At 59.3% G+C, this 13,451-nt stretch overlaps 1 protein-coding gene across 6 annotated transcripts in view; it reads right to left on the bottom strand.

Annotated features, from left to right (window-relative positions):
* The window catches only part of NAV1 (neuron navigator 1), a 292,762-nt gene that overhangs the window by 87,655 nt on the left and 191,656 nt on the right, over window positions 1-13,451 (bottom strand). For all 6 annotated transcript variants that reach the window (XM_073319526.1, XM_073319524.1, XM_073319528.1 and 3 more), the window contains one exon: window positions 7,678-7,780. In XM_073319526.1, coding sequence (XP_073175627.1) covers window positions 7,678-7,780 — 103 coding nt within the window. The remainder of the gene's footprint in view (window positions 1-7,677; window positions 7,781-13,451) is intronic.

The following is a 13,451-nucleotide window of genomic DNA, read 5'->3' as shown; positions in this document are numbered from 1 at the left end:
TCCCCACTCCAGTGAGGGCCCCCTTTCGTTTTGATTCCATAAAGCGGGTATTGGATGCTAAATACAAAGTGATGATTAAAAACAAATCGACAGTGGATTAACAGCTCTGGAGAACCGCCCAGAAGAGCTGGTTCCAATCATTTGGTTGACGCACAAGCGTTGTCTTATTAAATCTAAATTAAGTGGATGTTTTGGAGCCTGTAAACTGAGGGACAAAGCTGCCAACATCTTGCTTCGCGCAAGCTGCTGCACCATGCTGGAAGGGACTTGCAGGGGCTCTCTGGGTGCAAGCACCGGGAAATGCATTTCCCCATAAAGATTTCAATGAGGCCTGGATAGTATTGCGTCCCCTGCTGACAGACGCACCTAGAGTATGGCAGGCCCCAGAGCAGAGAGTCTGCAAACTCACTTCCATCTGCCTGTAATGGGGAGGAACTTCACACAGACAACTCGGCTGCCATAAATGCTCCCCCCACCCCAACACTGGGATCCTGCCCCTGGCTGTGAATCAGCCACTCTAGCCAGATGGGGAGCAGGTTCTGAATCCATAGAAAGCAACTGATCTCTGGAATCTAGCAGAGACAAGAGCCAGGGGGAGTGCCATGGGGACTGAGGGGCACCGGCAGAGCTGAGTAAGGGGAGTCCAGGGCTTGGATAGCAGAGGGAGTTGTATGGCTAGATGGAGGCGCATGGGCCTCTGAGAGCTGTGGCATGAAGCAGCAGAGGAAGCCCTAGGCTGGAAAAGCAGAGGGGGCTGGGGGTGCAAGTCAGGATTGAAGGGCATCAGCAGAGCGCTGGGGTGGGGGCAGCCCAAGGCTGGAAGAGCAGTGCGGGGAGCAGGTCAGATTGAGGGGCATCAGCAGAGTGGTGGGTGGAGGAAGCTCGCACAGCCCCTGCCATGCACTCAAACCAGCCTTTTACTTCCTTATTTTTGTATCAGCCAAATTCCCCAGCCCCTCCAATCTGTACCGCACTGCACACACACTGCACTTCCTTCTGCTACCCAGAACCCGCCTCCTTCAGACCGGGGAGTCTCCACGGAGATGCCTCCAGAGGCTCGGGACGCCTGCAGGCGTGGTAGGCAGCGGATGGAGAGACTTCGCTGACTCGGCCCTGGCTAAACCAGGGATTGTCCCCATGGTCTGTTTCGCTGGCCCATCAGGCAGCGCAAGGCCATGACCAAAGGGAAACTGGCCTGAAATCCAAGGGCATTTGCAAAGGCACAGAGCAGACACAACCTCGCCCATTGCCCTGCCCTGCTGGGATGTAGGGGGACGGGGAGTCCCGTCCCTGCAGTTACTCAGTGCTTAGCTCCTTCAGCTGAGAAGCTGAGTGAGTCAAGTCCGAGCTGCATGGTGGGGTGATGGCCGCTTTGGGACATAATCCCATCGCGCCACCAGAGCAGAAGAGGCCAGGGTGCGAGGGGGGGAGAACTGCTGGCTAAGTTGCAGGAGTTGGCACTCCCCTGTGGGGTTTTGGGGGAACCCCCAAACCTTAGCTGCAGACCCAGGCAGCGAGCAAAGGGCTTTCACCACAACTCCTCGGTGCGCACCCACATTCCCCACTGATGGGTGCGCAACCGGGAGCGGACTCAGCGATCCCAGGGCATGGGGCACCCATGGAGAAGCAGGGTTGGGAGCAGCCGCGTTGGAGGCTGGGAGAGGCGCTAGACATTGATCGGCGACGGAAGAAAAGCCTAGGAGCCCTGCCCCAAACCTTGCACCAACGTTTTCCACAGTCTGCGGTACGGCTGGCAATTTGCACACTTGTCTCCTGCAGTGTGGCTCACGCGCACGGCGCTCTTAGCTCATGATCTCAGAGTGCCCAGCCCACATGCAGGGCGCTCGGCAAACACTCATGTGCAGGCCGTTCTCTCACACGGCGTCTGTTGCACTCAGTGTGCAGGTTTGACTCCCTGTGCACTGATCTTGTTGTGCCCATTCTGGCCGGTGCACGAGCCTTGTTCCAGCAGGAGGCTCTCAGGGCTAACACGGACCTTGTTCCCTTGACTCGTGCCTGCGTTCTCCGCTTGGGCCCTTGGCCACTGGCTCAGATTTCCCGCACATCCAGCGCGCCTGGCTCGTATTGCCTGTGTGTTCTGGTCCTGGCCCCCGATGGCGATTTCAGTGCACTTGGCTCTTGTGATGGACTCTTGCACCCTGGTGATTTTCAAATGCTCAGCTCCTGCACCGTGGTGTGTGTGCGTTTGCGGGTCCGGCTTGCTCACGGACAACGGTATACTCTGCTCGTGCACATGGCTCACAGTTTCTGTGCAGTTGGCACGTGCCCCCCTGGCTTGTGCTGGGGGTCCCCAGTGCAGGCACGTTGCATTCTCCGAGGGCTTGGCTAGTGTACACCTGTCTCCTCTTCTCTGTGCAGACCCCTGGATGTGTTCTAGTCTGGGCCCGACTGGCTGGTGTTTCCGGAGCTCTCAGCTCCCGTGCATCTGGCTTGTGATGGCTGCATGCTTGGCCTGTGCTTGCTGCATAGAAATGCAGGGCTGGAAGGGTTCTCAAGAGTTCATCTAGTCCATTCCCCTGTGCTGAGGCAGGGTTAAGTATCTTAGACCATCCCTGACAGGTGTTTGTCTAACCTGTTAGCAAAAACTTCCAACGAGGGGAATTCCATAACCTCTCAAGGTAACCCGTTCCTGAGCTTAGCCACCCGTAGACAGGTTTCCCTAACATCTAACCTGAATCTCTCTTGCTGCAAACTCAGACAATTCCTTTCACCCAACCTCGGTGGACAGGGAGAACAACTGATCACCGTCCTCTTTATAACATTATTTAGCTATCTGAAGACTTCTCAGGTCCCGTCTCAGCCTTCTCTTCTCTAGATTAAACGTGCCCAATTCTTTCAATCTTTCCTTGCAGGTCAGATTTTCTAAACCTCTGATCGTTTTTGTCCATATGTGGCAAAACGTTTTTGTCCATTCAGTGGCTGGGCCCCCCTTTGGCCTCTCTCCATATGTCCACATCTTTCTCAGGGTGTGGTACCCACAGCTGGACACAGTTCTCCATCTGAGGCCCAACCACTGCTGCGCAATCCCTGCCTCTTGCTCACAGTCAGCTCATGGTTTCTGCAGGTTTGGCTCCTGACCCTCAGCTCCTGCTTTCGGGGCTGCTGTTTTTTCTGGGCTCGCCTCAGGGGCTGGTGCAAGAGCAGGGCAAGAGTTCTCTGTCTGCTCCCCTTGTGCGGCCTTGGTGCTCAGCCCGTGAGCTCCGCAGCTCGTGCACAGATGGCTCCTTTCAGGTAGGTCTAGCTCACCCCACTCCGGGCACCAGTGTCTCTGTGCACACGGTGCCCAAGGGAATAAAGGTGCACGGAGCTGGGCCAGGCTCCTGCTTGCAGGAAGCGGTTGCTAGTGAGCTGCCAGCTAAACATTAAGCAAAGCAGATGGGTTGGAGCCCTGCCCTCCTCCCCTCCTGCCCTGACTCATCTCGGGTGGAGCTCAGCAGGCAGCTCTCCCTCTCCCCAGTGCCCTCACAGTGATCCAGCGTGAGGCTCTGGTTACGCAAGATGGGAAGGCACAGCCACCGGATAGCAGGAGAACGGAGGGGTGGAGCCTTCCCTCCGACTCCTCACCCCGAGCACCCATAGACAGAGGCCTGGCGTTCCCAGGGATGGGTGCGATGGTTGATTGATTTGTTTTGATTCATGGACAAATGAAGAAAAGAGTCTCTCCAGGGCTCTAACACCTCTCCGTGGCATTGCCCTCCGGTTGGCACAGCAGCTGGAAAATGGAAGGGTTTGCCAGCTTGCTCTGTCTTCAGCTCCCCGAGGTGGAGATAGGGGCCACCCTCACCGTACATCTCCCCGCCCCTCCCGCCGGGGCAGGGAGGGTCCCACGGCCCTGACAGGTCTCAGCTCAGATAGTGACACCATGCTGTGCAGAGATCTGACAGTGGGCACCTGGCTGGGAGCAGTCGCTCACGTCCCAGGCCTCCAGGCAGCCGCAGAAGGGATCTGGCCAGGAGCCTCCCTGTCTCTCAGCCCTGTCCCCGGCTCCTTGCTCGCTGCAATCCAGCTGGCTGCCTTGACCCCTCTCATTCCCATCACTGGCCTCTCTGCCGTTATCACTTGGCCGCTGATTCCATGGACTCAGCAGGGAGCTAACCCTGCCCGCGCTCCCTCCCGCCGGCCACCCCTCGCCAGGGCACGGCCTTTTCCTGCTCCGGTAGCTCAGTCTCATCACCTCCAAGTGAGACTCCCCCCCGAGCCCAGATCCCTGGAGAAGCTGCTGTCTCTGCATTAGCTCATCTGGGCTACAGAGCCAGGGAGGGGAAAAAACTTACTCAAGTCGGACAGGGCTGCCAGCTCCAAGCTCCGAGGGAAAGGAGCGTGACAAGGCAGCTCCCCCGGAGCTGTGCTGCAATAGGGCCGGAGCTCTGCCCTAGGGGCCAACTAGCCCAGCCCTCCCGGCTACAGGCCATGCTGGCTAACGGAGCCCCCCAACCCAGCAGGAGCTGAGCCTGCAGCCATTGTTTGGAGCAAGGGGGGCCCAGGCCTTCGTGGGATTGGGCCCAGCATTTCTCAGCAAAGGCCCATGCCCCAATCCCAGCTAGCCAGTGGCAGGAGCTTGGAGGGAACCTGGGGGCGGGGAGATGTGCCTGGCCACTCAGGGGAGAGCTCAGGGTATCATGTTTATTATGAGGGGCATGGTTCTGGGTGACCCAGGAAACTCCATCCCTACCCCTATGTTAGCAACTGGTCCAAGAAAGATCCCATTGGAGCGGAAATGATGCCCCCCCTTGTACAGCCAAGTGCTGCCACACGTAGCCAGCACGGCTCCCTCCTGCCGGCTGTGAATGGGTCGGAAGGGGAGCTGGGTTGGAGCCAGGGGCCCAGTTTCAGCCCAAGCTGCTGCTGCGCAGGGCCTAGGGAAGGCAGCCCTATGGGGCACGATGCAGGCAGGCCAGGCCATGCATCTCCAGGACGGGGCCCTGGTGCCTAGCACTCAGGGGATGGGTGCGGTCGGCCTCTGATCCATGAGGAGTCTCCTTCCTTCAGCACCAGGACAGCGTGCTGGGTTGGCACAGGGAAAGCCCTGTGCATCTCTGGATGGGAGGCAGGAGCTGAGGACCTGGGGGAATCAGCCCTGCCCGCTGGGTGGTGTTGGGCAGCGGGATGGCACGTTCCCGTGTCTCGCTAGGGGACCTCCCCCCGCCTCCTGGGGGGGCTGCGGGGCTCTCTGAAGGCTCCCGACTTTCTGACTGACTCACTGCATTACCCGGGACAAGTCACTGCCCTGCTCTGTGCCTCAGTTTCCCCCCCGTAAAAGGGGGTAATAATGATATGGAGCCAGCCATGGCAGAATGCTTTGAGACCCTCCATTGAGAGGCACAGCTTGGCCTTTGCTCTGTGGTGTGGGAAAGGGGATGCAGAGAGCTGCCCTGGTCAGAGGTGGATTCCACCCAGGACCTTCTGCACCAAACGGCTGTTGTAGTTGCTGGGGGCAGCCCCTAGGGGGAGCGGTGACCACGGGACTCCTCACCAAAGCTCTTCAATCTCCCACAGCCCTTCTGCTTTCCCTGCTGCTTGTGCTGCCCCCTCCTGGCCACCGCAGGGGCGGCGGGGCTAGTGAGAGCTGTTCGCTGGGCTCCCCGATGAAACACCCTGTTGGCTGAGCCCCTGTTCCCGTGGGAGCCGGAGCGGGGGGAGGGAGGCTTCAAATGGACACAGACCCCTGGGGGTTCCCCTGCTGCCATAACCCCCGAGGTAGCTGAGCTCACCCCTGCTGCTCTGTACTTAACAGCTGGAGTCAAACTAGCTTCCCTGTGTCTCTCTCCTTCTCCACCTGGCCCGACGCCACCCTCTAGTGGCTGCAGCCCCCATTGCAGGCCGAAATGGGTCGTTTCCCGTGCCCGGCTCTGGAGGAATTTGAAGCATATCCTTTCCCTGCTCACTTCTCTCCTCCAAGCCAGATGGGGATTTGGTGGTGTCCTTAAGGAATCATGAGCCCAGTCAAACTTGTGTCTCCAGCACCCTGCCTGGGCGAGCCTGGGGAAACCCGTGATTTGGCTCAGGCAAGCAGCTCTGCTTCCACGGTTGGGGAAACACATGGGCTTGCCGTGCCACGGCCTGCAGATTCCATCAGCAACTCATTCCAGTATCCTGGTATCAGCACTGCCCTCAGCTACAGTGCTACTGCACAGGAGAAGGTCTCAACACAGAGGGGGCTGGACTCCCATTTGGGCTGCTGCTGTAAAAATATGAATGTAGAGGCAGTGTGTCCTAGGGGTTAGAGCACAGGGCTAAGACTCAGCAGACTTGAGTTCTAGTCCCTATTATGTGATCTTGGGCAAGTCATGGCCCCCTCCCACTAGGTCTGTGTAAACCATAAGCTCTTCAGCGCTAGGGCAATCTCTTAAAACTCTTCCATATTGAAATTTGCACAGATTTAACATACACTTTTTCAAGTCTAGTTATCCCCCTTCATCTCAGCCCCTGTCAACATGACAGGGAGAAGCCATGTTGTCAATTTACAGCAAGAGTTAAACTGGCACAAGCCGCCGGGGGATGCACTGATTCTAAAACAAGCTGCTCTCAAACTGGTACAGATTAAATCAGCTGGGAACAGGTTTAAATGACGCTGAAATAAGTGACCCTTATCCCCAAAGAAGAGGGTTCACGCAGGGTTTTTTTAAACTGGTTTGATCGATTTAACTCAACTAATTGAATTAAACTGCTGCATGCCTGTGTGCAGCCAGGGTCTCCAAGCATCTCCATGACGTTTGCACCAGGACTAAGGGCTTGTCTACATTTAAAACGCTGCACCACTGTAATGCGTCTGTGAAGACACTGCCTACTCTGATGAGGGGGGAGTTCTCCCATCGGCGTAGGTACATCACGTCCACAAGGGGCAGTGGGAGGCTGAAGGGAGAATTCTCCTGCCGACCGAGCGTAGGGTTGGGTCAGTTTAACTGCACTGCTCAGAGGCGTGGATTTTTCACACCCCTGAGTGATAATTATACTGACCAAATTTTCTAGTGTTGACTAGGCCTAAATTGACTACATTGCTCAAAAGAGCAGCGGAGACATCCCTGCTCACACTGGAGCTCGGGCTCAGAGACCCAGCCCTCTCGGCAGCATTCGCTGCCAGAGTGGGAACACCAACACGGCTATTTCTGGCCCCGGAGAACTAGCCCTGCAAGCCTGAGTCAGTTGACCCAGGCTCTGAGACTCGTGGCCGCAGGGCTTTTGGGCCCGGCAGATGTACCCTCTGTGGCTGTTGCAGCCCCTGGCACAATGGGTCCTTGATCTCAGCTGGTGCCTCGGAGTGCCACTGAAATACACCTGCTAACGAGGCGTGACTCAGTGTGAGTGGTGCCCCAGAGAGACTAGCTGGAGGGATCAGCGAGTGGGGCAGTGAGACTCATCCCTGAGTCAGAGGCTGGCAGCTCTCCGCACTGGGACAGAGGCCTCAGTGACACAGGGGGGCAGTCAGAGTCTTTCCCCGGGGGCGGGGGAACAGCCCCCCCCCCGGGCTGGAGATACTACCGCAGGACGGAGCACAGCCACGTCACTAGCCCCCTGCCCCGCCGGGGTGCCCACCCCCAAGAAAGGGCTCGGCTTTGGGGATCAGACCCAGCAAGGAGCCAGGCTGGAGGAGGAGAGGGAAGGGAGGGGTCAGGTGAGAGAGAGGGGGAGGGGCTACAGTGGGCATCATGGCCTCACCTGTGAGACACCTGGGAGCCTCTCAGGCTGGACATGGTCTCCTCCAGATTCTGCCGAAGGTCCAGCACGTTCTGCACTGTCCTCTTCCTCTGGGACTCGGGGTCTGTAGTGACATGGAGAGCAAAGGCTTTTATAGCCGTGGCTGTAGGGAGAGGAGGGCGACACGTGCCCCCTCCATAGCCCCACCCACCCACACACCCCACTCCTGTTCCAGGTGTCCCCACGACGCTCCCCGTGCCATGTGCCCCCTCCCCACTCAGCTGCCCACGTGTCCCTTCCCAGCCCTCCCCACCACCTGTGCGAGCTCCACTCTGCTGCTTTGGCATCACAGAGCCACTGGCCCCCTGCCTGCCACATTCTGTGACAGCTAGAGCCCTCGGCGAGCTATGAGCACAGCCCATCTTCCAGCCAGGCCTGGGTCACCAGACCCGCACCTCGCGGTGGAGGTACCGCACCCTGCCCAGGTCTTGCCAAGGTCCCCAAGGCTGCTTTAGCAGGGAAAGCTTACCTGCCTCTGCCCAAGGCCAGCGCTCAGGAGAGGGAGCGTCTGCCTCCCGGCTCCACCCGGCTGTGCTCCGAGATGGGCCGCAGGGAGAGCACAGGACCAGAACTTCCTAGATTCCAAGGCCAGAAGGGATCGACCACTGGGACACTGCCCAGCACAGGCCAGAGAACTGCCCACAACTTAATCCCTAGAGCAGATCTGAGAAAAGACCTCCCATCTGCATTTAAAAATGGCCAGAGATGGGAGAATCCGCCACGACTCCTGGTCAATTGTTCCAGCGGTGAATTACCCTCCCTGTTAAAATGTGACCCTTCTTTCCAGGCTGAATTTGTCTAGCTTCAGCCTCAAGCCATTGGATTCCATTAGAGCTATCTCTGCTAGACAGAAAAGTCCATTATCAAATTTGTTCCCCACAGAGGATACTCGCAGACAGTAATTAAGTCACCCCTCAACCTTCTCTGTGTTAAGCTAACTAGACTCAAAGAGCTCAGTCTCTCACTCTAAGGCAGGTTTTCTAATCCTTTAATCATTCCCCAGGCTCTTCTCTGACCCCTCTCCAATTTATCAACCTCCTCCTTGAATTGCGAGCACCAGAGCTGGACACAGGATCCCAGCAGCGGTCACACCACTGCCAAATACAGAGATGAAAACGCCTCTCTGCTCCTGTCTATGCAGCCAAGGATTGCATTAGCAAGCAGCACAAATCTCAATTGCATTCTAAAGTCAGTCCCAGCAGAGCCACCCTGTGATGATGTGACTCAGCAGGGAGGGGGGAGTGTTGACCTGGGAATGTGCCCTGGGGATGGGAGACCTGAGAGCCTGTCACCTGAGCCAGGAGGGGGAGGGGGAGGTAACACCTCTGCCTGGGAATGTGGACGGAGACTGCAGCAGGGAACCTGCTGGGTGGGTTTAGTTTTCAGTTTGGGGCTGGGTGGAGGAACACAGGGAACCCCAGGGCTGGGGTCTAAGCTCCCTGCTCCCCCAGAAGGACGTGATTGAGGGGTCCTGGTTGTACCCACAAGCTCTGTTGTGGACTGTGTTCCTGTTGTCCAATAAACCTTCTGTTTTACTGGCTGGCTGAGAGTCTCAGTGGATCCCAGGAAGAGGGGTGCAGGGCCTGGACTCCCCCACACTCCGTGACAACTGGTGGCAGAGGTGGGATCTACTGCATCCCGTGAACGGCGCTTCCTGCAGTAAGTGACTGGGGAACAGTAAAACGAAGGGGAATTGACGGGGACCAGGCGTGCTGAAGATTCAGAGAGAGACGGTTTCGGGGGGCGGTTAACCCCTGCGAATGTGTGACCAGAGAGAAGGACTTTTGCAGTAACAGGGTCCCCCGGGGGATTGCAGCGAGTGGTCCCAGGGGCGGAGGAGTCTGCAGCTCTACCCTGGCAAAGAGTCGGTGACCTCAAGAAGGACTGGCACACTAAGGGCTTTTCCTGGAAACCGTGGGAAGCTGCCCGGCCTGCGAGTGGCCAGCAGGGAGATGTACGCTAAACGCCTTAAGAGCGACCTGGTGGAGCTGTGCAGGCAGAGGGGGCTGCGCATCGGGAGGTCCACCAAGGAACAGCTGATTGCCCAGTTGGAGGAGAGGGATCGCTTGGATGACCCGATCCCTGTCCCTGAGGGAAGCCGCCCGGCAGACGCAGCGTGGGCCCTGGGGCCTGACCGGGCTGGGAGGGGTCAGACTGCTGCCGAGGACATCCCAAGACCTTTCCTACCTATGCCTGGGGGAGGGGTTGGGGGAAGCCCAGTGAATACCCAGGGCACCCTGACCCTGGCAGCCAGCAGGGGATCCTCCCGGCGGAGCTCCCCATCCCTGGAGCGGAGGCGGCTGGAATGGGAGAGGGAGATGAAAATGAGGGAGCTGGAGGATCGTGAAAAACAACGTCAACATGAGGAGAAACAACGTCAACATGAGCAGGAGGAGAAGGAGAGGGAACGTCAGGAGAAGGAGGCTCTGGTCAGTGGCCCAGTTCTGGCAAACCCAGACTTTGACAAGCCCTTTGTGGTGTTCACCGACGCCTCCGACACGGGACTGGGGGCTGTGTTAATGCAGGAGGATGAAAAGGGGGAGAGACACCCCATCGTGTACCTGAGCAAGAAGTTGCTACCCCGGGAGCAACACTACGCGGCCATCGAGAAGGAGTGCCTGGCCATGGTGTGGACCCTCAAGGAACTAGAGCCCTATCTCTTCGGGCGACACTTCACCGTGTACACCGACCACTCTCCCCTGACCTGGCTGCACCAGATGAAAGGAGCCAACGCCAAGCTCCTGAGATGGAGCCTGCTCCTGCAGGATTACGACATGGACGTGGTCCACGTGAAGGGAAGTGCCAACCTGATAGCGGATGCGCTGTCCCGGAGAGGGGGCCCCGAACTTCCCCAGGTCACTGGTCAGCGTGACCCCGCTCAGTTCAGTATCGAAGGGGGGAGAGATGTGATGATGTGACTCAGCAGGGAGGGGGGAGTGTTGACCTGGGAATGTGCCCTGGGGATGGGAGACCTGAGAGCCTGTCACCTGAGCCAGGAGGGGGAGGGGGAGGTAACACCTCTGCCCAGGAATGTGAACAGAGGCTGCAGCAGGGAACCTGCTGGGTGGGTTTAGTTTTCAGTTTGGGGCTGGGTGGAGGAACACAGGGAACCCCAGGGCTGGGGTCTAAGCTCCCTGCTCCCCCAGAAGGACGTGATTGAGGGGTCCTGGTTGTACCCACAAGCTCTGTTGTGGACTGTGTTCCTGTTGTCCAATAAACCTTCTGTTTTACTGGCTGGCTGAGAGTCTCAGTGGATCCCAGGAAGAGGGGTGCAGGGCCTGGACTCCCCCACACTCCGTGACAAATTGCATTCTAAAGTCAGTCCCAGCAGAGCCACCTCCCCAGCCAGGCACTGGCAGCTTCTGACCCCAGCCCCACGGGTGTAGCAGCCCCCCTCCCCAGCCAGCCAGCACCGGAGGGGAGCTCTGCAGGGCAGGCGCTTTCCACAAGCCCAGCTCACCCTCCTACTCTGCTTTGGCTGAAGCCTTTGCATCATTAGTACTTAGTGTCAGCACTACAGCCCGCCCAGGGAGCAGGGGGAGTGGAGGGAACAGGCACATGGGCTTAAGGAACAAACAGGAGCCAGCAAGGAAATGATGGGGCAGGCTGCGAGCCAACTGAAGGCAGAATGAGTGGCAACAGCTGGCATGCTCCTTCCAAGGGATCTGAGCTGCTGCCCCAGGAACTAGAGCCTGCCATCACCTGCAGGAATCCTGAGCAAACTGGGCTCCGCCTGCAGCCTGCATACCCAGGGGAGGGGGGCTACCTGGCTGGGTCTCCCTGGGATTGCAAGGCTGGCAATGTCCCTTTGGATGACACATTGACTCCAGGGAAATGCCTCAGCAGGCCTGCAAACCTACCCTGGCAGCCTGCTGCAGCGGGGTGTGACATCCCTAGACCATTGCCCCGAGCCTGGAGGAAAGGGAGCTCTTAGTGCTCAAGCCACAATCCAGGGCCCATCTCAGTCAGCAGCCCGCTGCTATGTAGATATCTATTTGTGCAGTAGATCAGTAGACAGACAGATGAACTGTACATGTTCATTTTGGAGGACAGATGGGCAAACAGATCCGTATACTAACATCTAGGAGCGTGGGTGGAGAGACAGACAGACAGATCTGTACACTACCCTCTAGGAAAGACTGTCATTATGTTAGGGTTGGATGGCTGGATTACCATCAAGAAGGATAGTTAGATAGATGGATTATGTAGATTAGGAACAAATGGTTTGCACATGGCCTGGTTACAATCAGATTTGTCCTCTCTCCAAATATAGCTACTACACTGTTCCACCTGGTAGTGTAGACAAGACCCTGCTCGTTACCGACAGATAGGTTTGGAAAAAACACAAGAACCTCTCCTGCAGCCCGAACCTTCACCCCTTATTGGAATCAAATCCAAAGGTCCATTTGCCCTGGGGGACTATGATACTGTGAGTCTGGTGGGACATTTGCACTGGCCACGGGACAGCACCTTCTCAGGAGATTCCTGAGCCCCATGGGCAGGCCAAAGTAGGGAGAGGTTGTAAGGGGCACTCCCGCCCCTTTTGGGGCACTGCAGGGCCATGCTGTGCTTTACTCCCAGACCAGAGTACTTAGGCCAAGACTTCCCCCTCGTGGGGCTCAGATTAACTCTTGTACAGAACACAGATTCCCCAGCCCCTCGAGCCCACCCCTCTTCGGCAAGACTTGATGCTAGGCCAGGCAGGCCTCCTCCCCTCACTTCAGGAGTTACCCTGTGCGGCCCCTGCTCCCGCCTGACACGAGGGCGACTGGGATTGCGGGCCCTGCGCGGCCCCTGCTCCCGCCTGACACGACGGCGACTGGGATCGTGGGCCCCGTGCGGCCCCTGCTCCCGCCTGACACGACGGTGCCTGGGATCGCGGGCCCCGCGCGGCCCCTGCTCCCGCCTGACACGAGGGCGACTGGGATCGCGGGCCCCGCGCGGCCCCTGCTCCCGCCTGACACGAGGGCGACTGGGATCGCGGGCCCCGCGCGGCCCCTGCTCCCGCCTGACACGAGGGCGACTGGGATCGCGGGCCCCGCGCGGCCCCTGCTCCCGCCTGACACGACGGCGACTGAGATCGCGGGCCCCGCGCGGCCCCTGCTCCCGCCTGACACGAGGGCGACTGGGATCGCGGGCCCCGCGCGGCCCCTGCTCCCGCCTGACACGACGGCGACTGGGATCGCGGGCCCCGCGCGGCCCCTGCTCCCGCCCTGACACGACGGCGACTGGGATCGCGGGCCCCGCGCGGCCCCTGCTCCCGCCTGACACGAGGGCGACTGGGATCGCGGGCCCCGCGCGGCCCCTGCTCCCACGTGACACGACGGCGACTGGGATCGCGGGCCCCGTGCGGCCCCTGCTCCCACGTGACACGACGGCGACTGGGATCGCGGGCCCCGCGCGGCCCCTGCTCCCGCCTGACACGACGGCGACTGGGATCGCGGGCCCCGCGCGGCCCCTGCTCCCGCCCTGACACGACGGCGACGGGGATCGCGGGCCCTGCGCGGCCCCTGCTTCCGCCTGACACGAGGGCGACTGGGATCGCGGGCCCCGCGTGGCCCCTGCTCCCACGTGACACGACGGCGACTGGGATCGTGGGCCCCGCGCGGCCCCTGCTCCCACGTGACACGACGGCGACTGGGATCGCGGGCCCCGCGCGGCCCCTGCTCCCACGTGACACGACGGCGACTGGGATCGCGGGCCCCGCGCGGCCCCTGCTCCCGCCTGACACGAGG

The sequence above is a fragment of the Lepidochelys kempii genome, chromosome 21 (assembly GCF_965140265.1).
Source record: "Lepidochelys kempii isolate rLepKem1 chromosome 21, rLepKem1.hap2, whole genome shotgun sequence".
NCBI lineage: Eukaryota > Metazoa > Chordata > Testudines > Cheloniidae > Lepidochelys > Lepidochelys kempii.
This window is presented reverse-complemented; position numbering and strand designations above follow the sequence as displayed.